This window comes from Thamnophis sirtalis, unplaced genomic scaffold (genome assembly GCF_051295495.1).
Source record: "Thamnophis sirtalis isolate CommonGarterSnake01/CBP01778 unplaced genomic scaffold, rThaSir2_p1.2 scaffold_6, whole genome shotgun sequence".
Classification (NCBI taxonomy): domain Eukaryota; kingdom Metazoa; phylum Chordata; class Lepidosauria; order Squamata; family Natricidae; genus Thamnophis; species Thamnophis sirtalis.
Window position 1 is genome coordinate 27,127,739 of NW_028261386.1, and position 25,300 is coordinate 27,153,038.

General features: G+C 38.8%; 1 protein-coding gene across 1 annotated transcript in view; it reads left to right on the forward strand.

Annotated features, from left to right (window-relative positions):
• Positions 1–493: 493 nt before the first annotated feature.
• GATA4 (GATA binding protein 4) overlaps positions 494–25,300 on the forward strand; it is a 49,687-nt gene continuing 24,880 nt past the window's right edge. Inside the window, exons 1-2 of the mRNA XM_014063472.2 lie at positions 494–754; positions 6,118–6,906. Of these exons, the coding sequence (XP_013918947.1) occupies positions 6,381–6,906 (526 nt within the window). The 5' untranslated portion in view covers positions 494–754; positions 6,118–6,380. The remainder of the gene's footprint in view (positions 755–6,117; positions 6,907–25,300) is intronic.

A 25,300-nucleotide genomic window follows, 5' to 3' on the forward strand; every position in this document is an offset into this window, starting at 1 on the left:
TGCGCGCGCGCGCGCGTGTGTGCGCGCGCGCGTGTGTGTGTGCATGTATGTATGTATGTATGTATGTATGTATGTATGTATGTATGTATGCATGCATGCATGTCTGCCTGCCTGTATGTATATTCCCCCACAGGAATGAAGCTTGGCGCCGGCTGATGGTGCAACAGATACCCTCGTTCTCCCCCCCCCCCGCCCCCAACTCATCCCGTCCCCTCGCCACGTGGTGTGGAGAAGCCAGTCACCAGGGTGGAGACAAGAAAGGAAGAGTGTAGGGAAAGAGGACCAAGCGGGGGGTGGGGGCTGGGGGTGAAAGAGAAAAGCCGGGGAGGGAAGGCAAAGCGTCCCATCCCTGGCTGCCCAGAGTCAGAGCGGCGTCGGCGGCGTCACCGGGAGCGAGGCGGGCCAGGCAGCGCACCCCGCCTCATCGTGCTCGCTCCCCGGCCGTCCAGGCAGGGCTGCAGAGAAAGGAGGGAAGGCGGACTCGGCTCCGGGCACCCAGGAGGCCCGGCCTGGGCGGGGGTGGGTGGGCGCTTTCGCTCCCGGCGTCTCCGTGGCCTAGAGGTGGCGGCGGCGGGCGGGCGGACGCGCGGGCCACCCAGCTGAGCGGCCAAAGCCGTCCGGGCGATCCTTCCTACCGTTGCGCCGCTTCCCTGCTTTCTGACAGGCGCCCCATTTCCAAGGGTTCGATCGGGCTCCGGCAAGACAGCAGATCGCGAAGGAGCCCAAGGCGGCCAAGCGGAGACGTTGGAAGCAGGTCGGTTTGGCTCTGCGGGAAAAAAAACTTGGAGCGATTCTCGGTTCCTTTCTAGTTCCGGAACTCCGACGCACCTTTGGCGGCCCTTTTCGTCGCTGTAGTCTTTCTTTCGACTTCCCGGTGTTTTGTCCGAAGTTCTTGTCCGAGCAACCTTTACCCGAGAGAAACGTCGCAAGGCGACTTTTCCCCGGGTGGCGAGTGGGGTTTCTTGTTTAATTCCGGGCGCCCCCGCTGGAGTGAAGGGAGCCCCGGTTGGAGCGAGCCTCGCAGATGTTCTCGCCCAACTTTTCCTCTCTCGTCCGCCGGCATCGCTCTTGCTGTGTACAGTATTCTCTTCTGGGTAGAGACATCTCGAAAATAAATCCCTTTTCTCCCAGCAGAAGAAATAATAACGAATGTAGTTATTATAGAGGGCGAAAAAATTGGGCGTAAACATCCTTTTATTTATCGAACTTGAAAAATAAAGACCTTAATAATAACGCACGAAATATGACTTTTCCCCATAGTTTTGGTAATCTTCCTATACTGTATTCCGGATTTTAGGTGTATAAATCATTTTGTTTTGTTTTAATTAATAGCTTTAGTTGTTTTTTTGAAGCAGCATTCACAAGTCAATCCAAGGTAAAAGGTTTTTTTAAATTTCACCGACCTGAATTCGATTTCTATGTGCGCCAAATTGGTCAGAAGAAAAAGCGCCGAACTTTCTTTGGCTATTATTATTATTCTTACTTTTGTTCCTTTTCTGCCATTGATTACTTCAAGGATATTTTGGGATAAAAATTGCTTTTCTTTCCTGTTTATTCCAATTAAAAGGGGACCCATCCACTGAGTCCCACTCAGTTTGTTTGTTTGGGGGTTTCCTCAGAGAAAATTGGCAGGCCCGTAGTATATTCTTTGGTTCAAAAACAGCAGAATTCTGGTTTTCAAAAGGAGTTGGGAAAAGATTAGAAACGTTAAAAAAACAGGAGGAGATATTACAAATATAGGCCTCCAGTTTTTTTTATATTGCCCCTTTCAGAATGAGTGAATGTACTATGTCGCATTATTATTATTATTATTCTACCATGTTCTTTCTTATTCTGTTGTGGTTATTTTAAAACAGCATAGGGACGTAAACGTTTTAAGCTGAGCTGGTAAAAATGGCCAGAGAGAAACTGTGGATCTGTTTCAACTATTTATTACAACCAGTTATTTCTATTTGCAATAGTTTCAAATATTAACGCACTTATTTCTCTTCAAATCTGCTTTGAAAGTACATCAATAAAATGATTGTGCGCCTTCATGTAAATATTTCTAGAAAATGATGGATGGAAATAATGCCTTTTGATGTAATTCTGGAATCTTTATGCTATTTTGATTTTACTTTAAAAATAATTAATTCTTCTTCCCCATTTACTTATAACAAAGAGATAATGAAATTAGTGTTAAGGGCTCGTATTTGCATTCTTCAGATCTATATTTTGAATTAATTGAATTCCATTATCCAATAAAAATCACTTTCAAGTCCATTGATTTTGATGGGAAGATTAATACATATTAGGTAGGTAGTGGGTAAACTGTGTTTCTTAAAACACAATCATCCTTTGGTGAATTGTGCCCATATGTGACTATTTTGTAGAAATGTATGAAAGGTGCCTAAATATAACTATTTTGTTTTATATATAGTGTTTTTCAAATGTTTTCTAACTTCTCTTGAACAATTGCTTTATAGGTACCCCCTGTGCCACTTAAGATTTGCTTGCTTATTGGCAAATGATTTTACTGGAATATAACAACAGACATGTTTTCTCAAATAACTGTGAAAAAAAATGTAGTGGTAGTAATATGTGAGCAATTGATATGAAGATGATTTTAAGGCAGTCGGGTTAGGTGATTTTTATTTCACTAGAAATAAATTAGAAACGGGGGGGGGAGGGGATGGACACTAGCTTTTTCTAGTTCTGTCCGAGATTTCTTTCAACAGTTTTCTTTCACACTTCTTTTGTTAATTTCACTTTTTAACTTTTTCTTTCTTTCTTTCTTTTCTTTCTTTCTTTCTTTCTTTCTTTCTTTCTTTCTTTCTTTCTTTCTCTCTCTCTCTCCCTCCCTTCCTTCCTCCCTCTCTCGGAGACTGATGAATATGGTTTTGCTTGAGGAATTGAAAAGTAGGATGGGACAGAAAGGGACAGGAGGGGGAGAGGAGGCGGCAATCCGAATTTGCACTGAAAAAATCCACAGCTGGAATATAGCTCCATGGGCAACTCCAGCCGTCCACATTTCACTTTTAGAAACAGCGCCAAGGTCCCGTTACGTAGCCAAGAGAAAAAGTGAGAGGTTAGTAAGCCTGTCTACAAAACCGATCCCTTTCCAGGGAAAACTAGTAAGTCCTGAAGACCGTGATCCTAGGCCTGCTTCCCAGAGACTAAGACTCATTAAATGCAGCAGGATCACCCACAGACGAGGCCAGCACAGGATGGCTCTATGAACGGAAAACAATTCTTGGACAATTCTTTGTAGAGCCATGCAATCCTAAGTCTCCTCTGCAATCCTTGATGGAGAGCACCCCTTCCCGCACACCAGTGCTCGAGGTGGTGAAAGAGGTTTCCCAGACTCCCCCTAACTTTAATCTCTGCTTTTCACTTCACCTTCGAAACTTGCCAGTCCAGGTTGCTTAAGATGATCTGGGTCTGCTGGGGTCTAGAAGAAGCAACCTGGAGTCTCCAGGAGAGGTTTTAGTAGTTTATTTAGAATGTACATTGGTGCATGTAGGAAGCTGGTAAACCCTGAATCTCACTCACTCTAGCTTCTGTTGTTGGGCAAATAGGAATTTTGTCCAAATCTACCATGTATGCACAGCTCAGTCGGTTTCTTGTTCATAGATTCTTTTTCAAAGCCATGAGTTTGTTTTATAAAAAGGAAGTAATGAACAGAAGAGAAACCTCTGAGACTCTTTGGCACAGAATGGCCAAACTCTGTCTGTTCACATTTGATTTATAGGTCACCACTGCTCTGGGTATATCTTGCACGTTCTTTCCCTCGGGTTTGATCTCAAAACCATATTATATGTGGATTCGCCCAAGACTACACTAAAGCAGGAGTAAGCATTTTATGGTGCAGTGTGTTGTCAGAACTCAGCTGTTGTTTTAGCATGGTTATATAAAACAGGGGATTATGTTACACAAATATTCGCTTCAGCATAGTATGCATGTTAACCTGTATATTGTGTGAATGCAATCCGTAAAGCAACAACTTATTTGCTTTGAAGTAGTATTTTTAAAGGGTTAAACTGGCTATGGCTGTTTTAACCATTCTTTTATATAAAACCATCACACACAAGAGTGTTTAGAAAACAAATCACAAATAGACTTTTATAGCTGAGTGGCCAGGATAAAATCAGGATGATGATGCACTTTGATATCTCCAGGGGGAATAGATTTGGGGTGTGTGTGGATATAGGATTTAAGTTAAGAAGAGCCTTTAGATCTAATAGTTGTGTACTCACTAAGATTAGGGAAAGATTTTTAATATCCATGTAATGGCAGCTCTGATGGAAGTGAAGCATTGCCATTTTTTGTCTTCTTTAGAAAATTCCACTTGGTGACAGTGGTGTGTGTGTGTATGTACATGTGCATGCAATGTATCTTTATATGCAGAGCTAACTGATGCTTGTAAACAACACTCAATTCTTTCTGTTCTTCATCATTTACTTAGAGTAGCCACAGACCATTAAGGGCTAGGCAACAGCATAGTCAACCATAATGGTTATATAGATTGTGTGTCAGGAGTGTTCTTGCCAAAATGCTAAATGCTAAAATTTTGGAGATGTGCAACTAAATGCATATTCAGCAAAACATTTTTGAGTTTTGTTAAACTGGGCCAGCCTCAATTTACATTGAGAAGTTTTCAAATAATTTATCAGGACAACTGGAAGGGCAAGTCTTGTTCTCATTTGGAAATGAACAAGCTCACTTTGTTCCTGCATCAACAGAAGTTAGAACAGCCTTCCCCAACTGGCTGCTCTCTAGATAGGAATATTATTAACGGAATATTTTTTTAGTTGAAGTCCAATACATCTAGCAAGTTTCAAATTGGGAAAGGCTGTGTTGAAAAGCTGCATTTTCTTCAGTTTTTGCAAGCACAGACATTTTCCTATTCTGATTTTTTAGCTGTTTCTGAATTCATTTGGTGGGACCTTAAATTGATATGTGTGTGTGAAAATTAATAGTGCTATGGGTATACAGTATGTTGCAAGCATTTTCATGCAACAATTCATCCTGTAAATTATTCCTGAATTTGCAGGAATTCAGATCATGGTCACAGTCTTAGTCCACTGGAACCCATATTTATGGTGTAAATTTCTGTAGTTTGAATCTCTGAGATATTTTCAAATTTGGAACTAAGAATATTTTTGAAGAAGAAAGGACTACTGATCAATCATTTGTAGAATTTATTTCCATTATTCTAACCTTCAGAAAACATTGAACTTCTTCTGAAGAAGTTTATTTATTTATGTAACCTAGGATTTCTGGGAGTTGTAGTCCAACATATCTGGAAGGCACCAAATGGGGAAAAACCCCAACAGTAGTATACAACTGACTTCACCATTACTCATGCCCAAACATTTTTCATTTTCCTGCGTGAAGAAGATCTTACTATCACTTCTGCCTTTTGATTTTCTCTCCCTCTCTGCTTAGCAGGCAGAAAAATTGACCTTATCTTAGAAGCTAATAAGGATTGGAGCTGATTAACTGCACGATTGTGTCTGTTTAGTCACTAGGCTCTCGGCTCCTTCAAAATTCCACTTCACATTTCCTCATTCAAATCCAGATTTTGAATCCCCTTAATGATCAAACGATAGCTTTGGGTTTAACTTTTAAAAAAAGGAGTAAGTCATCTGAAGGAAAAGGATTGATTTCAGAAGGAGCATTTGGTTAAGGAGTAGAGGTAACCCTCGACATACAACAGTTCATTTAGTGACCATTCAGAATTACAACGGCACTGAAAAAGTGACTTACAACTGTTGCATCTTGGCAACTGATTCATATTTATGATGGTTGCAGCATCCCAGGGTCATGTGATCACTTTTTGTGACCTTCTAACAAGCAAAGTCAAATTCACTTAACAACCTTATCTCTAACTTTAACAACTGCAGTGACTCATTTAAAAGGAAGGTGCAAGGAAGGTTGTAAAGTCACTTAACAAATGTCTCACTTAATAACAGAAAGTTTGAGGTCAATTGTGGTCATAAGTCGAGGACCACCTGTATCTCTCTAACCTCTTCCCCAAACCTTACTAAAAATACTTTTAATGGGGAGGCCTTTCTGCTTTCTTTTTCTCTTTTTCATTCTGGATACAATCTCATTTTAATTTTGCCTCTGTTGTAGGTGGGAACTGAAGATCCAAAGATTCTGCCGGCCCTGATGGCTCAAATAAGACAGGAAAGATCGAAAGTGGAACCTAGGCAGTTCTGTTAGGGATTTTTCCTGGATTGGAAACCATCTTCGCTGGATCTGAGTTGGAACTGCATGGTCCATCCTGCCCTTTGTGGAGGAAGGTGACTTCATACTTGCCTTCAAACTTGGATCTCTGGAGATAACTTGTCCGTGTGGTTGGGTTGCAAATCAAAGCCCAGTCTACACCTTCAGAGATGTACCAGAGTTTAGCAATGGCAGCCAACCATGGCCCACCAGCATATGAAGGGACCAGCAGTTTTATGCACACCACAGCTGCTGCTTCTCCTGTATACATACCCACCACAAGGGTCACTACCATGATCCCCAGCCTGCCTTACCTCCAAGGGAGTGGTTCATCCCAGCAAGGCAGCCCAGTCTCCAGCCACTCCATTTGGACTCAGCCTGGAGCTGAGAGCGTTGCTTACAACCCTGGATCTTCTCATCCATCAGTATCTCCAAGGTTCTCCTTTGCTACTAGCACCCCCATACCAGCAACTACTTCCAGAGAAGCATCTGCTTATAGCAGCTCTCTTAGTATCTCGGCCAACAGCAGGGACCAGTATGCTCGGAGTTTCAGTGGCTCCTATTCCAGTCCATATCCAGCAAGTTATATGACCCCAGAATTGGGCACCAGCTGGACTTCATCTCCCTTTGATAGCCCCATGCTCCACAACCTTCAGAATCGAAGTACTCCAGGAGCTTCAAGGCACACCAACATAGGTAAGAATGAATCTTCTAAACTTTATCATACCAAGAAAGGTCATTATTATTTTCAGTATGGAATGGAATCCATTTGGAATGGATTGTATGACATTGATAAAATTTTAAAAGATAAGACATACTATGCAGCTCAGTGAATTTAGCAATTTAGCATACATAGATTATCAACAAAATGCATTTTTTCTCATTTTGTCAGTGAAGTAGTCTTTTAGCAGATACCATAAATAAAAGAACTCAGGGAGATAGTATTTACAATTTCTTCTTCATCACCTTTAGAAGCCAGCAATATTGGTCCCAATGACATAAATGTGTCTTTTAAAAGGATCAAGAATCAACAATATGGTGATCTCAGGTGCATTTTAAAAAATGCACCTGAGATTAAAATCAGAGAAATTCTGTAACTTCTAATTCCACATAGTTCTTGTTTTTTTTTTACCCTATTTATAATTTTATGCACTGGTGAACTGCTTCCTATTAGCTTCATTCCATTACAATTGCAGTCCTGTTACACTGTATCTGGGAGGAAGTCCTTATGGATACACTTGGAATTGTTTCTGCTTATGTCTTGCTGTCCCCATGATCTTCCTCCATCCTATAATTCTGGACTGAAAAAGACCTACTGTTTGCTTCGGTTATAAGCAACAAAAGAGTCATGGTTATATTTATTACTTTGTATCATTTGATGCAGAAGGAGGGCGTTGGCTAACCTTTGAGGTCTTTGCAACATTAAGCAATTTTTAATCTACTATTAAAAGTGTATTGCATAAAAATCATAACTTTAAAGCTTTAGTTCATATGGATTAAACAATTAAGGCTCAAAGTACTCACCTGTACAATATACTTTGTTAGCATTACAAATGTTGCAGGTTGTTTTGAGAAAGGCATAACCTTTGGGACAGTATTTCTCAACCTTGACAACTTTAAGAGGTGTAGACTTCAAATTCCAGAATTCCTCAGCTAGCCAAGGTTGAGAAGCCATGCTTTGGAATAATGAAAAAGGGTACTGTCTCTTGTGAGCAAAATTATTCCTGCCTGTTCATCTGTAAATCAGTTAAAGGGCCTCATGTATATTTGCCTAGGAATCCTTTAAAAAAAATTGAAATTATTATCTTACACATTCAGTGATAAATTGGTAACCTATGGACTGTTGGAAGCGCTGCCATTCTAATCTCCCAGTCAGCCAGGGTCGTGTGTTTACCTTTTAAAAAAAACCATGTATAATTGATGCACAATAGTACATTTTTCTGCAGAAATTCATTCTATTGATGTTTGAAAAACTGAATAGGGTGTATATAAGAACCTTCTCAGAAGAAGCTGACCACAGGTATAAGTTCTCTGGAAAAAATAAATTGAGGATTTTAAGCAATCCATTACTTGGTATGATGTGCTTAGTATTTTGCAATGGTGTGTACCCCCTAGTATTTTGCAAGAATATATATATATACAACCACACGACCAATCATTCCACTTACTGAAACAAAGCCAGCACTCCACACACTCCTACCAAGATTTATAGAAAGACGGCAGCTCCGACCACGCTTTAAGCCCAAAACCCAGCCTGAAGGTGGCAAGTGAGATCTTGCCAAGACAATCTCAATCTTACATGGGAAAAGACCTGAATACAACAAGACCAGCATACCTACACCCATGTATGTATGTATGTATGTATGTGTGTGTGTGCGCGCGTGCACATATGTATATGTGTGTATGTGTGTGTGTGTGTGTGTGTAAATTAATTATATATATATATATATCACAAGATTACACACACACACACACATGCACACATGCTACCTGTGAAATCTTGTTGTAATCTAATTTCAACATTCTTTAGTTATGAGATGAGTTATTTTACTTTGGTTTCAGTTAAGAGTTATCAAGATTCCCTTGCTGATTAGACGCAATGCTAGAACAGGGGGAGTGAATGTAAATCTGAAGTTTAAATTAGCCCACGGTCTACAAGGACCAGGAAGTATACACAAATTACAACAGGGTTTTCAAACTATGTTCTGCAGAATCCTAGAGTTCCATGAAAGAGTAAGGGAGAAAAGGACAGTTCAGTTCAGATGCAGCCAAGGGTGGCCAAGGTATAGTGGGGCTTGTCATACGACATTCAAAAGCTTCACTCTCACAGTTTCAGTGGCTCAGGATGTGACATCATTCTGAATGAGCCTGAAAGATAGGCAGTGGCAGGGTGAAAATGATTGCCACAATTTTTCCCTTGGAAAATGCCTTAGCCATGCAGCTATAATTGCCTTTGGGTGAATGCGTATCCTGCCATCTGCAAAGGAATCTTGTCCCAGCTCTGTCTCTTTCCCCCCTCCCCTTAAAAAGGTGAAATGGAAGTTTTGGGGGTGAATCTGTATGATTCAGATAACTTCAGTGTTACCTCAATTAGAGTGAGCACAAATTTGATGGATTAATTTGATTTTTTTATTAATTTGATTAATAAATAAGTTTCATTTTATTTCCCATTTCCTATCACTAGAGGTTTGCTCTTTGATCAGAATTTCAGGAATTTAATTTTTTTAATTAACAGGATCCATAGCCTAAACAAGTTTGAAAATCTCATAACACTACATAACAAATTTGTAGCACACTTTGTCGTATTTAATATGAGTAGCATTTTAACATTTTTGCTTTACTAGTGCAGTACAGTTATTGCACAAAACACTGAAATCCTCCTGGAGTTTCACTTTATAGACTTGCAATTTATTATCAGGAAGGCCAAAAAATGAACCAATCACCATATCTTTTCAACCTCCCCTCTCTCTCCCTCCCTCCTCCCCCTCTTCCTTTCTTCCCGGATTCAAGTATTTAGTAATGTTTCTGCTCCCATTCATAGAGAAGGAGAGAGGGAAGTGAGGAGAAAGAAAAAGGAAGTTAGGATTTTAACATCATTTGTTTGATTAGGTTACCATCCTATAAGGTAGTATTTCCCAGCCTTTCAGATATATTGGACTTTGAGTCCCATAATCCTTTTCCAACCTGAGGGCAACAGAATGGGATAGGCTTCTAGAAATACTTTCTCATGATGATGCAGTCAGCTTTCCTATTAATTCGCTTTTCTTCTGCTTCTCTTTTAAGAAGGTCAGGAGACAAGATAATTAACTGCCTTTCTGTTTTTTTAAAACATTATAATAACCCTAAGGGGTTGGTTAGATTGAAAGAATAGTGGCTAAAGGTGGTTCAGGGTTAACCAATTTTTTTTTCAGAAGGTGGAAAGTTGAATCTTCATTTCCCGAAATTGGCTGGTTATTTTGACCACTAGACCACACAGGCATTTGATGTGAGTTAAGTTGTGCTATCCTTTGATTGCTAGTTTTATGTAAGTCCAAATCAATTTGGCTGAGGGATTTTTTCTTCCATTCATGCCCTCCTCTAGAAATGGAACAAAATTGAGAACCTAAAATTGGGACAAAATGATTATTGATTGGCGACAATAATTCTAAAGGGTGGAAAGAAATGAAAAATTCAGCTCTCATTTTCCTTGTGACCCCTTTGATCTTTACATGAGTCTGTGTTTATATGAATAAACCAATTGCACTAAACATCTGTTACATTTATCTTATTTTTTAAAAGATTTGATTCATTTAACTAAATTAATGTTCCTAAATACTTTTATTTTATTTTTTAGCAGGAGCAGGGATTAGAATGATTTACAGAATTCAATATAAAATCATAATTTTGAAATAAATGCAGAAACAATCTGGCGGCTTAGTAAAACCCAGTATAAAGAAGTGTACATTGTCAGGAATTAAACCATACTGAAGTTGCTTAAATCTGACAAGAAAAGATAATGTTGATAGGTGCCAAATGGACATCACAGTTGGCCTCTAAGGTGAACCCTTTGAAAGTACACATGCTGTAAATTGGGATGAAGGGTGTATGTGTGTTTGTCTGGGCCAGCTTTTCTTTGAATCTTCTATCTCAATTAAATTTTTAGATAGTGGATTGGAGAACTTTACAGTAGTCTGAGTGACACTAAACTACAATTTCAGCTTTTAGTCAGGCTATAGGTGTTATAGGTGGCTGGTCTTTTAGAGCTCAGAGCAGCACAATACTAGATAGTGGGGAACATAAATATTGGGGGAGGGATATATAATTAGTTCATTTCCAACTTAAGAAACATCTGGTTGGTTATCCCAGGACAGGATGCTGCTTTAGATAAGCCTTTGATTTGATCTAATATTCTTGTCCAGTTCCTGATAGTATTGGAGATTTAAATGAGTCGAAATTAAGGGCTGCGTTTAGCACAATGAAATTCAGTTCTGAATGAGATTTGGGTTCAGAAACGAATGCAATAGGAAGAATCAATCTAGATTTCCAACGGAAGATTTTCAAGGAATAGTTCAATTGTAGGCTAAGTTGGAAGTGAAAAACAGCCTCCGAAGACAAATCATTTCCATACTGCTACCAAATAAACTACATAGCTGTGCCCACAAAATTACCAGGAATTGAACTTCATTCAAGATTTTATTCCTTCTTATCTTATTACCAGTGTTCCTTTGGTCTGTCTCTTAACAGCAGGCAATATCTGTGACTTTATACTCTGCTGCATGATGAAGTAGGTCAAATTTTCCATTCACACCCAGCACAGGGACCTGTATCACATCTATTCCAGCAAATTGTCTTTTGTTGTGACTGGGGCACTATGTTGGTCTGCAAATGAGGCTGAGCTTTGCAAAAGTTACACACGTGTGTTTGCTTTTGCAAGCTGAGAAGAATAGGGAAATTTCTGTGGCAAAGCCTCCCTTTCTTTCTCACTTATACATATTTAAATGAAACACCAGGAGCCCCTGGGCAGTCAGGCAGAGGTGTTACTTGTAAATAAGATCATAGGTTTTTCTTCAATAAGGATTTAAGAGGAAGAGAAGAAAGATTAGCGGTTTGTTTGTTTTGTTTCTTTTTGGGGGGAAGATTTAAATGGAATTTTATTTAGATAGGATTGATACCATTTTGCAATTTTATGAATTATTTTCATTTTAAGAGATTTATCAGTGATAATGAGAACTTCATTCTGGATAGAATTTGGTCTCTTTCTTCCTTGAAAGGCTGCATTGTTAGGTCAGATTAAATTTGAGATTACCTTCCTCAGATTTTTTTTTATACAGAATGAACCAGAATGTTAAACTTCAATTTCTATTAGCACCACAATCTAAATGAGACCTGGGCATTTTAGGGTCTGTGGCTCATTTCTAACCCTTTAGCTGTCTCTGTCCAGCCTGAGGCAGTGGGAGAGGGGAGGTGGCAGTGGGTGTGGTATGAAGGCAATCCTCCACAACAGCCTCAGTTTTCCATGTGGCCCTTTGGGAAAATTAATTGCCCAGCCTGTTTTAAACCCTGCCGAATGACCATGGAGGACTCAGTTCATCTCACATGATTCCTTGATGCTGGAGCAATGGCTTCATGATTTTGGACGTGACTGTTCTCAGGTACTGCTCAGTTTATATGGATCTTCTCTCAGACATCAGGCCCCTGTGTACTTTATCAAAAGAAAAAAACAAAGAGGAAGTTAAAAAAATCCTTAACACGAAAGTATTCAATAAGGCTTTGAAATTTGCTTCATGATGTCAATCCTTTTTCTTGGAGATCTGATTATTAATCCCAGATATTTGGGGCTTCTGGGTCGTTCAGTGACTAAACCAGTGTTTCTCAACCTTGGTGACTTTAAGTCCTGTGGACTTCAACTCCCAGCTGGCTGGGGGATTCTGGGAGTTGAAGTCCACAGGACTTAAAGTCGCCAAGGTTGAGAAACACTGGACTAAACGATTCTGTATCTGCTGGAGGTGCTGCCTCCTTTTATTCCTCTTTTCCTAGCATCCCAACGTAGGGTAAAACAGGCCCAGTTCAGATCATGTATAGGTAGTCTTCAACCTATGGCCACAATTGAGCCCAACATTTATGTTGCTAAGTGAGAAATTTGTTAAGAGAATTGTGCTCCATTTTACAACCTTTCTTGCCATGTTTGTTAAGTGAATCACTGCAGTTGTTAAATTAGTAACACGGTTGTTAAGTGAATCTGGCTTTCCCATTGACTTTGCTTGGCAGAAGGTCCCAAAAGTCATCCCAGGACACTGCAGCTGTCATAAATGTAAGTCAGTCGTCAAGCATCCTAATGTAACCATGACGATGCTGAAATGGTCATGAACGTGAAAAATGGTTGTGACTCACATTTTTTCAGTGCTGTTGTAACTTTGAACAGTCACTGAGTGAACTGCTGTAAGTTGAGGACTATTACCTACAAAAACATATGGTTCATTTTTTTAGATTTTTAATATTAATACATGTGCCTTTTGATTTGAATTATATATTTTTTTTAAAAAAATATTTATCATACAGATAATGCATATATATTCTAAACTGTCCAGAGTTGAGTAACCCATAAAACCAAGCAAATAAATACAATATAGCAAATAAATGAATTGTCCCATATACAGTATCCCTCAGAGATTCCTACTCTTTATACTTCTGTTCTATACATCCATAGAGCCTTAGCCCTACATGCTCAGCTCTATTTTTGCTTGTTTGCCAACAAATGGTTTTCTGTATTACTTCTGGTTGGAAATTGTTTCTTTTAGGAATGTCCAGCCTTGCAGATAATGTAAACAAAGCTCAATTGCTTTCTGTTACAAATGTTACCCCTCCTTTTTTTGCAGTTGTTCCAACTTTTTAAAACTTAATATGTGAAACTGCACTGGAAGCAAACAATACAAAGCAAATCACGGAGGATACAAGATGTTGCCCCAAAGGTGCTTTTTTTCCCCAGGAGGCAACTGGACTTTCTTGCTTTTTCTTTTGAAGACATTTCACTTCTCGTCCAAGAAGCTTCTTCAGCTCTGACTGGATGGTGGGGAATGGAAGGATTTATAGTCCTTGCAGACAGCTGACCATGTGCATCCTTTTAGAGAGTTGTTGAGGCTGATTGGATGTTTATCTGTGTCCTCAGGGTCACCTGAGTAGTGCTAATGGTTCCAGTAGTCTGCAACTTTTCTGGAAATCTGTTCATGGTCCCCTACCATTTGAGGGGTATTCATCCCAAATTGCATAGCTAAAAGTCTTCAAAGGGAAAAACGAAGAAGTCCAGTTGCCTCTTGAAAAAAGACAACCATGACTTGAATGACTGAGAATTGCTACAGATACAAGATGTTATTTTAATGTAAATTCCACACATTTAAACAAGGCTGGTCCCATTGAAACATTCCATATAGTTGGAATTTGGCTGTGATTTTTCAAAATTCATTAGAATCTTTAGAATTATATTTATGCACAAAGGAAATATTCTTTCTTACCTTGTGAAATGCATAGTTTCAAATTAGTAAATAGTAAAGTAAATAGGCACTATTCAAAAATATTGCCAAACAATAGTTTTTGAATGGCTTTTGGTTTATGTGTCTATATTGCCATTTATTTATATATATAAATATATATATATATAAATATTTATTTAGCGTATGGCAAATACATGGACTTATAGTAGTTCAAATGTTGATGTCCAGTCCACCCAGCCATCCAAGACAGGGTGGCCCAAGCTCTTGATAGACATTTGGACACAATGTGATGGATATTCTGTCGAGGAGCACCACAGTCACACTGAGGGGTAAGGACAAGACCCCACTTAAACAATGAGTCCTGGCAGACACCATGTTGGGCACAGATCCTGTTCAGAGTTGACCAATGCTGGTGAGGAAGGTCAAAACTTGGCATCTTTCATGTAGGGTCATCTACATAACTGCCTGTATCTGGGAGTTCAGCAGCCCATTTGGCTTTCCACTGTGTGTTGAAGGCAAAGTTGTTAGACAGCTGTTGAGCAAGTGCCAGAGAGGCCTTTTATATTTTGTATATTGCCAGTTTTGCTTTGTTGCTCCTTTTAAAAATCGATGTATCAATTGTTTTCTTACATTGTTAACATGTATCAGTGTATGGTCTGTGTGTTTTGACTGCATTTAAGCCACTACAAATAATGGTGTAATTAGCTACGGTAAATAGTTTCTTAATCCAGTGCATCTGCTGAAAGAACAGATATAATTTAATATTGTACTAGATTCATGCAGTGTATAGGAAGTAGAAATTACCTTTTAGTATTTTAACTGTAGTAGCAATGACTGCAGCAGTGAATAAAGCAAAGATTCTTAATGTGAAAATAGTACCAGAGTGTTGGTATTTTAAGTACATGAAAAGTGTGGGCCATATATTGTGCCAATTGCTACCTCTCCACATATCACTGGGAAAATGTGCTATTTTAAATGTTATGATTTCCAAATTAAGAATTACCTTAGAACAGGGTAACATTTTTTCCCAGGTGAAGAACATGCTTTCCAAAAAGCGAATATAAGATATATTCATCTGATTTGAAAGATAATTTATTGAACAGTATATATTTTTTTTTAAAAAACACCTCTTGGACTTTTTGGTAACTCCAGGTAGATCAGAATTACAAAAACAATCAGTTTCATTCTCCTTGAACTGCTATAAGCATCACTATATTTTTCAGTTCTTAAAGTCTTCTACAAGACATCGCATGGAGAATGTCAACAAAGAAGACAGGAAGAATGAGAAAATGTAGCAGCTATGCTGGATGAAAGATGCAAAGCACTTCTCCTAAGATTTCAGAAAGTCCAGTGCAGGAAATTTGTGGAGAAAAATACTTTCATTTAACATGTTGGTTTATAGTTCCCAAAATCGTCTTAAGGCATCATGATGAAAATATACAGTAGTTTGCCAGATAAATTTTGTAGAAAGGTTGGAAGAGAATGTCTACACATGGAAGCTCTTTCTATATATATGAGATTAGTTATCACAAAGGAAAAATTCCCCCTCTACCATAAGCACAACTATTATCTGTAATGTAACGATGTGATTTGCTTATTCTTTCCCTTCCCTGACTCTTTTTCTTTTTGCATTTTTTCCTTTTAATTAGTATGCCCCAGTCTGTTGCTCTTTGGATAGGTTGGACTATACTCCTTCTCATTCTCCAGCAGCAGTTGTAATCTAACATTTAAAAAAACATTTTTTAAAAAAATTAAACTTCATATTGGGAGTGTCTATGGAGATTCTCAGTCATCCAGGCCATGGTTGTCCCAAAGGTACTCTTTCAAAGCACAACTAGACTTTGTTTTTCTTCGAAGACATTTCGTTTCTCATCCCAGAAGCTTCTTCAGTTCTGGCTGAATTGGGAGGAGGGTTGGGAGATTGGGAGGAAGGAGTTGGTTTAGACTGCGGGCTTTTTTTCATTATACCAGAAGAGCAACAGTATAGAAGGTTGACAAATCTAACACCAAACATGCTGGATTAATTAATTTATTTACTTCTAATCTGCACTTTTATTTCCAAAAGATTCAAACATTTCTAATTTCATTTTTATAACGTAAATAGCATGGCATATCCTCTGGTTTATTTATCCCTTACAACACTCAATTAAATAAATTAGCCCAACAGCATGCCTAGAATCATTGTATTAGATACCTATATAATTAGATGCCTAGAATTATTGTAAGGCTATGAGATGAAGGACTTTAAGAAACCAGTGATATGTTAATCAAATATAACCCATTTTAAATGGGTTACATTGATATGCATATGGTATGGAGGTGAGTTGGATAACCTGACCTTCTGGTAGGTGGTTAAAGTTTGGAAAAAGTTAGTGGTTTGTATCAAATGACATCAGGAATCAGGATCCTGAGAACTGTAACTATAACTTTCAAGGAGGATCATTAATCTGAATCCGTTAGACAAGAACAGTGTCTCATAAGAAATAAGTAATTGCTGTCTTTTTGGTTCTGGCACTCTGCAGCACCAGCTGAGTTTAGTCACATTAGTTTTCTGACCCATCTTCCTTTATAGAATCTCCTTATTCAGTTTTATTCTGGCAATGTCAAGTTTATGAGATGGTTTGGTCTAGAAAAAAGTAAATTTGTCTGATAAATTATCCAGAGAGAATCTCTAACTTACCCTATTCCTATTCCAATATATACTTAAAAAGTCAACTGACTTTCAGAAATGTTCAAGAGCTTTTAAGTTACCCTCTTTTCATTCATTCATGTTCTGTTGCTATTCAAGACCCAAACATACTCCCCAGATTACCAGGCATTTCAAAATCATAGTCTAAAACCATACAACATAGTCATTCCTAAGCATTAACCCTACAGAGGTAACATTAACAATGAAGTCCACATTTTTCCCTGGAGTTAATATTACATTAATATTTTACAGGGGGAAATCTCCTTTGAGTTGAGAGTGATTCCTTATGAATCAACCACTTTGGGAATAATAGCAAAGTAGTTTGCCATTGCTTTCTTCCGATGCTGTGTTGTGTGTGTTTCTGTGTGTTTTATTCTCTTTTCCCAATCATCACAGATAGAGTACTATGGCATACAAAGTCATCAAATGTAGCTTTCATGGTAACTTCTATGCCACCAAAACAATTGAAATGAGACAGATTGGAAAGCTAGACAAAGTGATAACCTTTTTCTCAAGGACTTGAATTTTTTTTCAAACCACATTTCTCTTGTTTGTTAAGCAGAGTCCTTGCTCTGCATTTTCCTGCACATTTCTGCTCCTTTTTTTTTAACATGTTGGTGAACTCCTGCAGCCATTCTGTGAGCAGCAGGGGAGCGGTGGCTCCTGTAGCTTGTATTTCCATGGATTGTGACATTTATATGGCTTCAGTCTTTTGCCATAAACCAGAAGACAATGGGAGGGATTTTGACACTGTGCTAATAGTGGGGCTTGGTTCCTCCAGTGTTAATGATCAGTTGAACCTTAAGCTTTATGGAACCAAGTGTGGACGTTTGAGATCAAGGTGCCAGCCAGATTTAATACTCGGTTGCCAACTGTTTCAGAGTCCTGCTTCATTAGCATCCTTTCACCTAGGAGCCTTAAAAGTAAACTGCTAATGAGTAAGTCTCCATCTATAAAAGGTGAGGGTGCTGGGACATCTATTCTTCCTTTGGTTTCGTATGTTGCTTGAATAAATGGCTTATTGGTGAAAGAAAGCCCTTCTGTTCATATTGTGACACCTTTAGTTTTATTTACACTGACTTTTCAATTTCAAGAGTTAAACCTTGACGTTGAAAGTAGATTTGAGAGTGGATAAATCCTACTGAGCTATAGCTCGAACTAAATGTTGGAAATTGGTAACAGAAACTAAACCTTGTGGATGGACTCATGCTGTGATCCAGTACATTTGTCCATGATGAAAAAAATGGAGGTGGTTCTTAAGTCAAATGAGAAATGCTCACTGCTGCTTGGGGCACAAATGTATATTTGTCTTAAGATAACAGAGGGAGTGGAATATTTCACCCACATTGATATATGACTATAGAGTTCCTCAATATAAGACTGGTAACTACAGAAATCTTGTCACTTCTTGCATGGAGATATTTTAGTCCAGGGGTCCCCAAACCTGGCAACTTTAAGACTTGTGGACTAGAATTCTGGGAGTTGAAGTCCACAAGTCTTAAAGTTGCCAAGTTTGAAGACTTCTGTTATAGTCTATACGTGGATGTGGGCATGCAGCAAATTTTGTGTCCCAAATAGGCAGATAGTAGAGAAGTTTTCTGGCTGTATGACAATGAATGGTGGAGGATAGGAATAACTTATGCTCCTACATTCCCTTGCATTTTTTTTTGTACATGAAAAATGATCATGAGAACCATCCTATTTTTAGCCATGATTGCTGAATATAATGTTCTTGTCCAGGGATAATATGTTTTTGGGTAGGAGAGGCTTGGAACCAAGAGGGGATGGCTCTCCCTTCATGCTTTTTTTATGATCTTCTTGGAAAGTTTTGATAGATCCTGTCTAGATCCATAAGGACTCTTTTCCCCTGTGCTTCAAGAAAACAGACTCTTATTTGCAAATGAAAATGCTTAATCTCAGTAGTTAAAGGGAGCTTCAGAATTTACACCTCCCAGCTAAACTTTTGGTAGTCTTTCCCCAGCTTTTTCAGTTTCTCTAACCTCTACTCCCACAGCCTTAATTGAAAGAACTGCATTTCCCATACTTTCTCTTTTAGAAATTGCCTTTAAATGTTTTCTAGTTGAAGTGGGCGTGGGAGCCTTTGAAATGATGTCAAAGGTACATGAAGAGAATAACTCATTTTATGGAACATTATCAAAGAATATAAAGAATACGTGGGGAGGCGTAAATTCGAAGTCCCAGCACTTAAACTGAATGCTAACAATTATGCACAGTCCAAGATTCTCTTATTTGTTTGCATTCCACTGCCACTGAGTTAGGCATGGTTCAATCGAGAGCAGTGGCTTTTACCTCCCTTAGTCCATTATTTTTTCATGTTGCTGTTATCTCCTATTGGAGTTCTGTGCTTGGTCCACAAAGTTTGGGTTGCAAAAATGTGGATTACTACTGACCATGTTGCAAAAGGATGGGGCAGCCCAATCCAGTGCTTGTCTTGATTTTTGCAGGCCAGATAGCATAGCCCTATGGAATGACTATCTAACAACTAGAAACCAAGAAACCTTGAGTTTTAGCTCGAAACTTTGAGTTTTGGCTCCATCTTAGGCACAAAGCCAGTGGATGGCTTTGGACCAGTCCCTTTCTCTCATTTCTAGGAAAGAGGCAATAGCAAACTTCTTCTGTAAAACCTTGCCAGGAAAACTGCATCAAATTCTCCAAGCAATTTCCGAGAATCAGATACAATTGAATGGGGACCTCTAATGCTAATCTACAGAAACAGTTTTCTTTTTTCAAAGCTCAATGGTAAGGGTTAGCCTAGTGGCATTACCAGTTCTTGTGGACCCCAAAGTGGTTTTTTCCCTTTCTGTCACTGTATTTCTGTCACTTTCCATGCAGCACTGCCCTCCTCCCCACATTCCACCCCAACATCTGGAATGGAAGCTGTAGGGAAATCTGTCTAGCCTGACGTGAAGCATGCAATCACTGAACTAATTGGTTGTTAAACCAGTAGGATCCCACCACTGCTTAGACCTTCCTCTTTTAGTAAGCATTTAACAGTAATACTTAATTTTAACATTAATGTTGAAATACTAATGTTAAAGTTAATACTTAAATATTTGTATTAAATGAAACCTGTTCATATTATTTGAGATTGTTATTATTATTGTTACCAATTATTGCTTAATATTTAGTATTAGGGTATTATTAGTATTAGTAATATAGTGTTAGTACTGTTGTCTGCTGACCTGTAAACTTTTATATTGGCTGTTATTTGAGATTATTAATTGGTGCTGCTTATTGCCTAACATTAGTATTTGTGCTGTAGAATTAATATTGTTATCTGCTGACCTGCAAATTTTTATATTGGCTTTATTATTGGTTCTTATAATTGGTTCTTGGTTTGTAAATGATTTACAAATTACTCTCAGGACATTCATCAGCTGAGTGGTATATAAATTAACGAATGTATAAATAACTCTATAAGTAGCAGTGAGATCCCAAGGATCTGAACTACACTTAGTTCAGTTTAATTGATTACCAATGAAAAGTAACAGCAAATGATACTACAATTTTTAAGAAGCAGCCCTTCAGGACCTAAAGGCTTCCCAGCCAAATGGTCAGTGATGTTCACTGTAACTTCAGATATCACTAATATCCTTTGAAATGCATGTTAGAAACCAGAAAAACACCTGATGGATACAATGAATAGCCATATTAAAATAATGTGGATATTAGAAACTTGATTCCATGTTCAGGCTTGGAAACTGGAATATAATGTTGGGATTACTTAACTTAGTAGTAAGAGAAGTTTGAGAATAGGAGGAAGGAGTATTAGATATACTCCATTCAACATATAGTCCTCAATGGAACTGCATCTTCATGGAGGGAAGTATGCAGTGGAGTACCCCAAGGCTCTGTTTTGGGCCCATTACTCTTCAACATCATCAATGATTTAGATGAGGAAATAAATGGGGAACTCATCAAATTTGCAGAGGACACCAAGCTGGCAGGAATAGTCAATACTCCAGAAGACAGGCTTAAGATACAGAAGGATCTTGACAAACTTGAACATTGGGCACTATCTAATAAAATGAAATTCAATGGTGAAAAAAATAAGGTTCTACATTTAGGCAAGAAAAATGAAGTGCACAGGTACAGTATAGCTGGTACCCTGCTCAACAGTAGTAACTGTGAGAGGGATCTTGGAGTCCTAATGGACAACCATTTAAAGGTGAAACTTGAAAAATTAGAATATCATGCAAAGGTTCATTTATTTCAGTAATGCAACTTAAAAGGTGAAACTAACATATGAGATAAGACTCATTACATACAAAGCAAGATAGTTCAAGCCATGATTTGTCATAATTGTGATGATTATGGCGTACAGCTCATAAAACCCCAAATTCACCATCTCAGAAAATTAGAATATTACATGCAATCAATAAAACAAGGATTGTGCATAGAACAATATCGGACCTCTGAAAAGTATAAGCATTCATATGTACTTAGTACTTGGTTTGGGCCCCTTTTGCAGCAATTACTGCCTCAATGTGACGTGGCATGGAAGCTATCAGCCTGTGGCACTGCTGAGGTGTTATGGAAGACCAGGATGCTTCAATAGCGGCCTTCAGCTCTTCTGCATAGTTCGGTCTCATATCTCTCATCTTTCTCTTGGCAATGCCCCATAGATTCTTTATGGGGTTCAGGTCAGGTGAGTTTGCTGGCCAATCAAGCACAGTAATCAGGTTTTGGTGCTTTGGGCAGTGTGGGCAGCTGGAAAATGAAGTCAGCATACCCATAAATCTTGTCTGCAGAAGAAAGCATGAAGTGCTCCAAAATCTCCTGGTAAACAGCTGCATTGACCCTGGTCTTAATAAAGCACAGTGGTCCAAAGTCCTGTTGCTCAGTGGTCCAAAGTCCTCTTTTCTGATGAGAGCAACTTTTGCCAAAAGTACTAAAACCTGGTTCAATGACCATGGGATTACCATGCTTCATTGGCCTCTCCATTCTTCCTCCATACTCTGGGTCCTTGGTTTCCAAATGAGAAGCAAAAGTTGCTAGGCAGGGGGTTGGACTAGAAGACCTCCAAGGTCCCTTCCAACTCTGCTATTGTATTATTGTATTATATGTTTGCCATCTTGAGTTGTTTATATAAAAAGTAAAATTGGGAGATAAATGATAGCTAGATAGATTAATTGCTTGGAGGCTGAACATTTTTCTTTGGAAGCTTTTAAAGGTGACATGAAACAACATAATCAGTTCTCTGATTGTATTGTTCCATGTCTGTGAAGTCCTGGATTAGCAAAGTTTACAAAACTCCCACTGTATCTCCAAATATAATGGAAGTATGCCTTTGAATTAGAGTGTTGAGGACTAATCACTTGAAATAGGATGCTGGATGGCCATTAGTCTCCTCTACTCTGGCTTATCATACATTCTTAGGTTCTGCTTTGCTACGAGATATCTGCACATTGTAATATTTCTTGCATCAAATTAGCATTGCAGAAGATTTTATTACAAATCCCCACCCAGCCATAACCTTTTCCGAATGAACCTGGGTCAGTCATCATTTATCATCTAAAATTACCTACCAGAGTTGTGAGGATAGATCAGCCCTGAGAGGACCATGTGTGCAACTTGGATAGGTGAGGTACAAATAAACCAAACTGTGAAATTTGATTAGTTGCATGAAATTAAGTCCACAATCAAAACAAACATAGAAAGATGGCTCTGATTCACAAATACAAACCCAACCGCCTCCACATTTGGAAGGGTACAATTATTGAGCCCACCCACTTGCTTGCTCTGCTTTTGACATAGCAATTCATCTTATCTCCGAGGTATTCGCATGCCAGTTTATACATGGCTAAGAATTATACTAAAATGGCTTTTAAAATGTGCAGAACAGCCTTAAGAGAAAATAACCTTGGCTGAGTGTTTCTTCTCAGAATATCTGATGGTGTTGCTATGTCAGGGGCACCTTGATGGTGGATAGGCACATGATGGTAAGTTTAAAAGTTGTGCTACATTCTAAATACATAAATACGGTAATTGAAAAGTGAACTTGTGGATGGCTCATTCTGACCTGTACCTCCCCCCTCTCTATATGCAAGAAAGTGTGTGTGTATGTATGTGTGCCTGTCTGTAACCTCTACCCAGGGGTGAAATCAACTTATCTTCGCTACCGGTTCACAAATATGAGTGTGCGCACCGAGCGTCAAAACAGGATGTGTTGACATCCGGGTGAGTGGAACCTCTCGCCGCCACTACCGGGTCACCCGAATCGGATAGAATTGGCTGAATTGCACCACTGCCTCTATCCTCCCTCCATTATATATGGAAGAATGTGTGTGTGTTTGTGTGTGTGTGTGTTTGTATGTCTGTTTTTCTGTGAAAGCATTCACAGAGGAGATAAACAATCAAGTTGTCATTGATCAGTTTCTGAAAAATCCTGAAATTCCTTGTAGCCACTGTACAGCAAGGGTGATCTGGAAAGGTTGGGTTCAATTGTACACCATGTGCAAACTTAAGGAAGCTAGACATTCATCCTTTCTTTGGTTTTTTTGATAGCCTTTGCTGTTGAAAAAGAAAGCACAATATGAATCATTTTTCAAATATAAGGTGATACAAATACAGATACATCTTGAGATCTTCAGCCTAAGGCTATCTTCTTCAAAAAGACCTGCTTTTTATTGTGCATTTTCTAGAATTAGTCATTAATATTTCTTGTCATTTTCTCTCCCATGCAGTTATCTTTCCCCTCCTAAGCTATTATTTTTAGCCTTTTCTTATCATCTCTCCGTTCAGTTTCTTGTTCCAAACTGTAGTTCCTCGGTCCCTTAGTTTCCATTGAGCAAAGTGCAGAGGGATCACTTGAGATCCAGGTTTATCTTCTATGGGTGTTCATTTATTATACCTCTTTTCCTTTCCATATCATTTCTGCATCAGTCTTCTGATTGTCATAGCAACAAGCCAGCTATCAATCTTGGTTATTTATTAGAATGAGATTTGAAGGGATCAACCCCATGCTTCACTGCTTTCCATCATCTTTTTTCTCTCTCTCTCCCTCTCTTTCTCTCCATCTCAGCTGTTTTTCTTTCCTCTAAACTATTCAAACTTTGTCACTTCCAATCTGAGCCTTGATCAATAGACACTAGCTTACAAAGTTAATGATAATCACAAAATAAACTCTGAGGTTTCAAAGTTCATCTAGCTTCAACCCCTCCCCCGCCATCCCAGGACCACGTCAGAGGCTTTCATTGATTGTTGTGGAGGGAGAGCAGGAGTTTGAACCTGGCCTCTCTCCTCTCACCAATCCAATCTGGATTCAAGACTGCTTCAATTCTCTTCCTTATCTGGATCTTTTTGCCTATCTTATAATGTCTGTTATTTTAGATAAAAAGCCCAATCAATTGATTTAGAAGCCAGGCAAGTTCTATTCCTCTCTGATAACTTTGCTCCCTGCTGTTTTATCAGATAGGTCAGGGTTTTTCTCTGACTCTGCAGAGTTTTGGAAGTGACCTCTGCAGATACTTTATCAATGGCTGTTAAAAGATCTATGCTCATGGTAGTGATGGTTGTAGTAATGCTTTCTCCGTGAACTGTGACTTATGCAATAGTTTCTGCCACATCCAGTTTTAGATTTTCAGTTCCAAATAGGCAGCAGAAATGAGTGTGTGTGGGTGTGTGTGTGTTTGTGTGTAGGTTTAGCTGATAAAGGAGGAGAGCCTGTGGCTTAGTGGTTAATACAGCTGCCTGATATATAGTACATCCCAGGTTCAATTCCCAGTAAGGGTATGGCTAGCTGATGAGAACTAAATAGCTTGAAATACATCTATACTAATCTCCCTTTATTTATTTATCAGCACAAATGCTATGTATGTATGTATATGTATATGTGTATATATACTGTGTATATATATGTGTGTGTGTGTGTGTGTATGTACGTACGTACACACACACACACACACACACATATATATGCTATTGTATTGTACAAATTGTATAAATTGTGTAAGGTCTTGTTGTGTTTGGGTCTTTTCCCGTGTAAGATTGAGATTGTCTTGGCAACATTTCGGCGAGATCTCACTCGCCATCTTCAGGCTGGTGTTTTCAGCTTAAAGCGTGGTGGGCACTACACAAATGGAAAAGCCATAAGGTCTGTCTTACAGAGAGTAAGAACTTTGGAAAAATACATGGACTCCAGGGATAGAAAGCATTATTTGTTTAGGAATTTCAGAGTTTTTGTATGGTCCTTGCTCTCCAATAACACAGTAGTGGTTTCTCCCTTTCAAACCAGTCTTTCAAGTAGAATCACAATGGAGTCCAAAATTTCCATTGCTAAGCAAGACGGTTGTTAAGTAAATTTTGTGCCATTTTGCAACATTTCTTGCCACAGTTAAGCTAGCTACACGGTTGTTAAGTGAAGCTGGCTTTCTCATTGACTTTGCTTGTTAGAAGATTGCAAAAGACAATC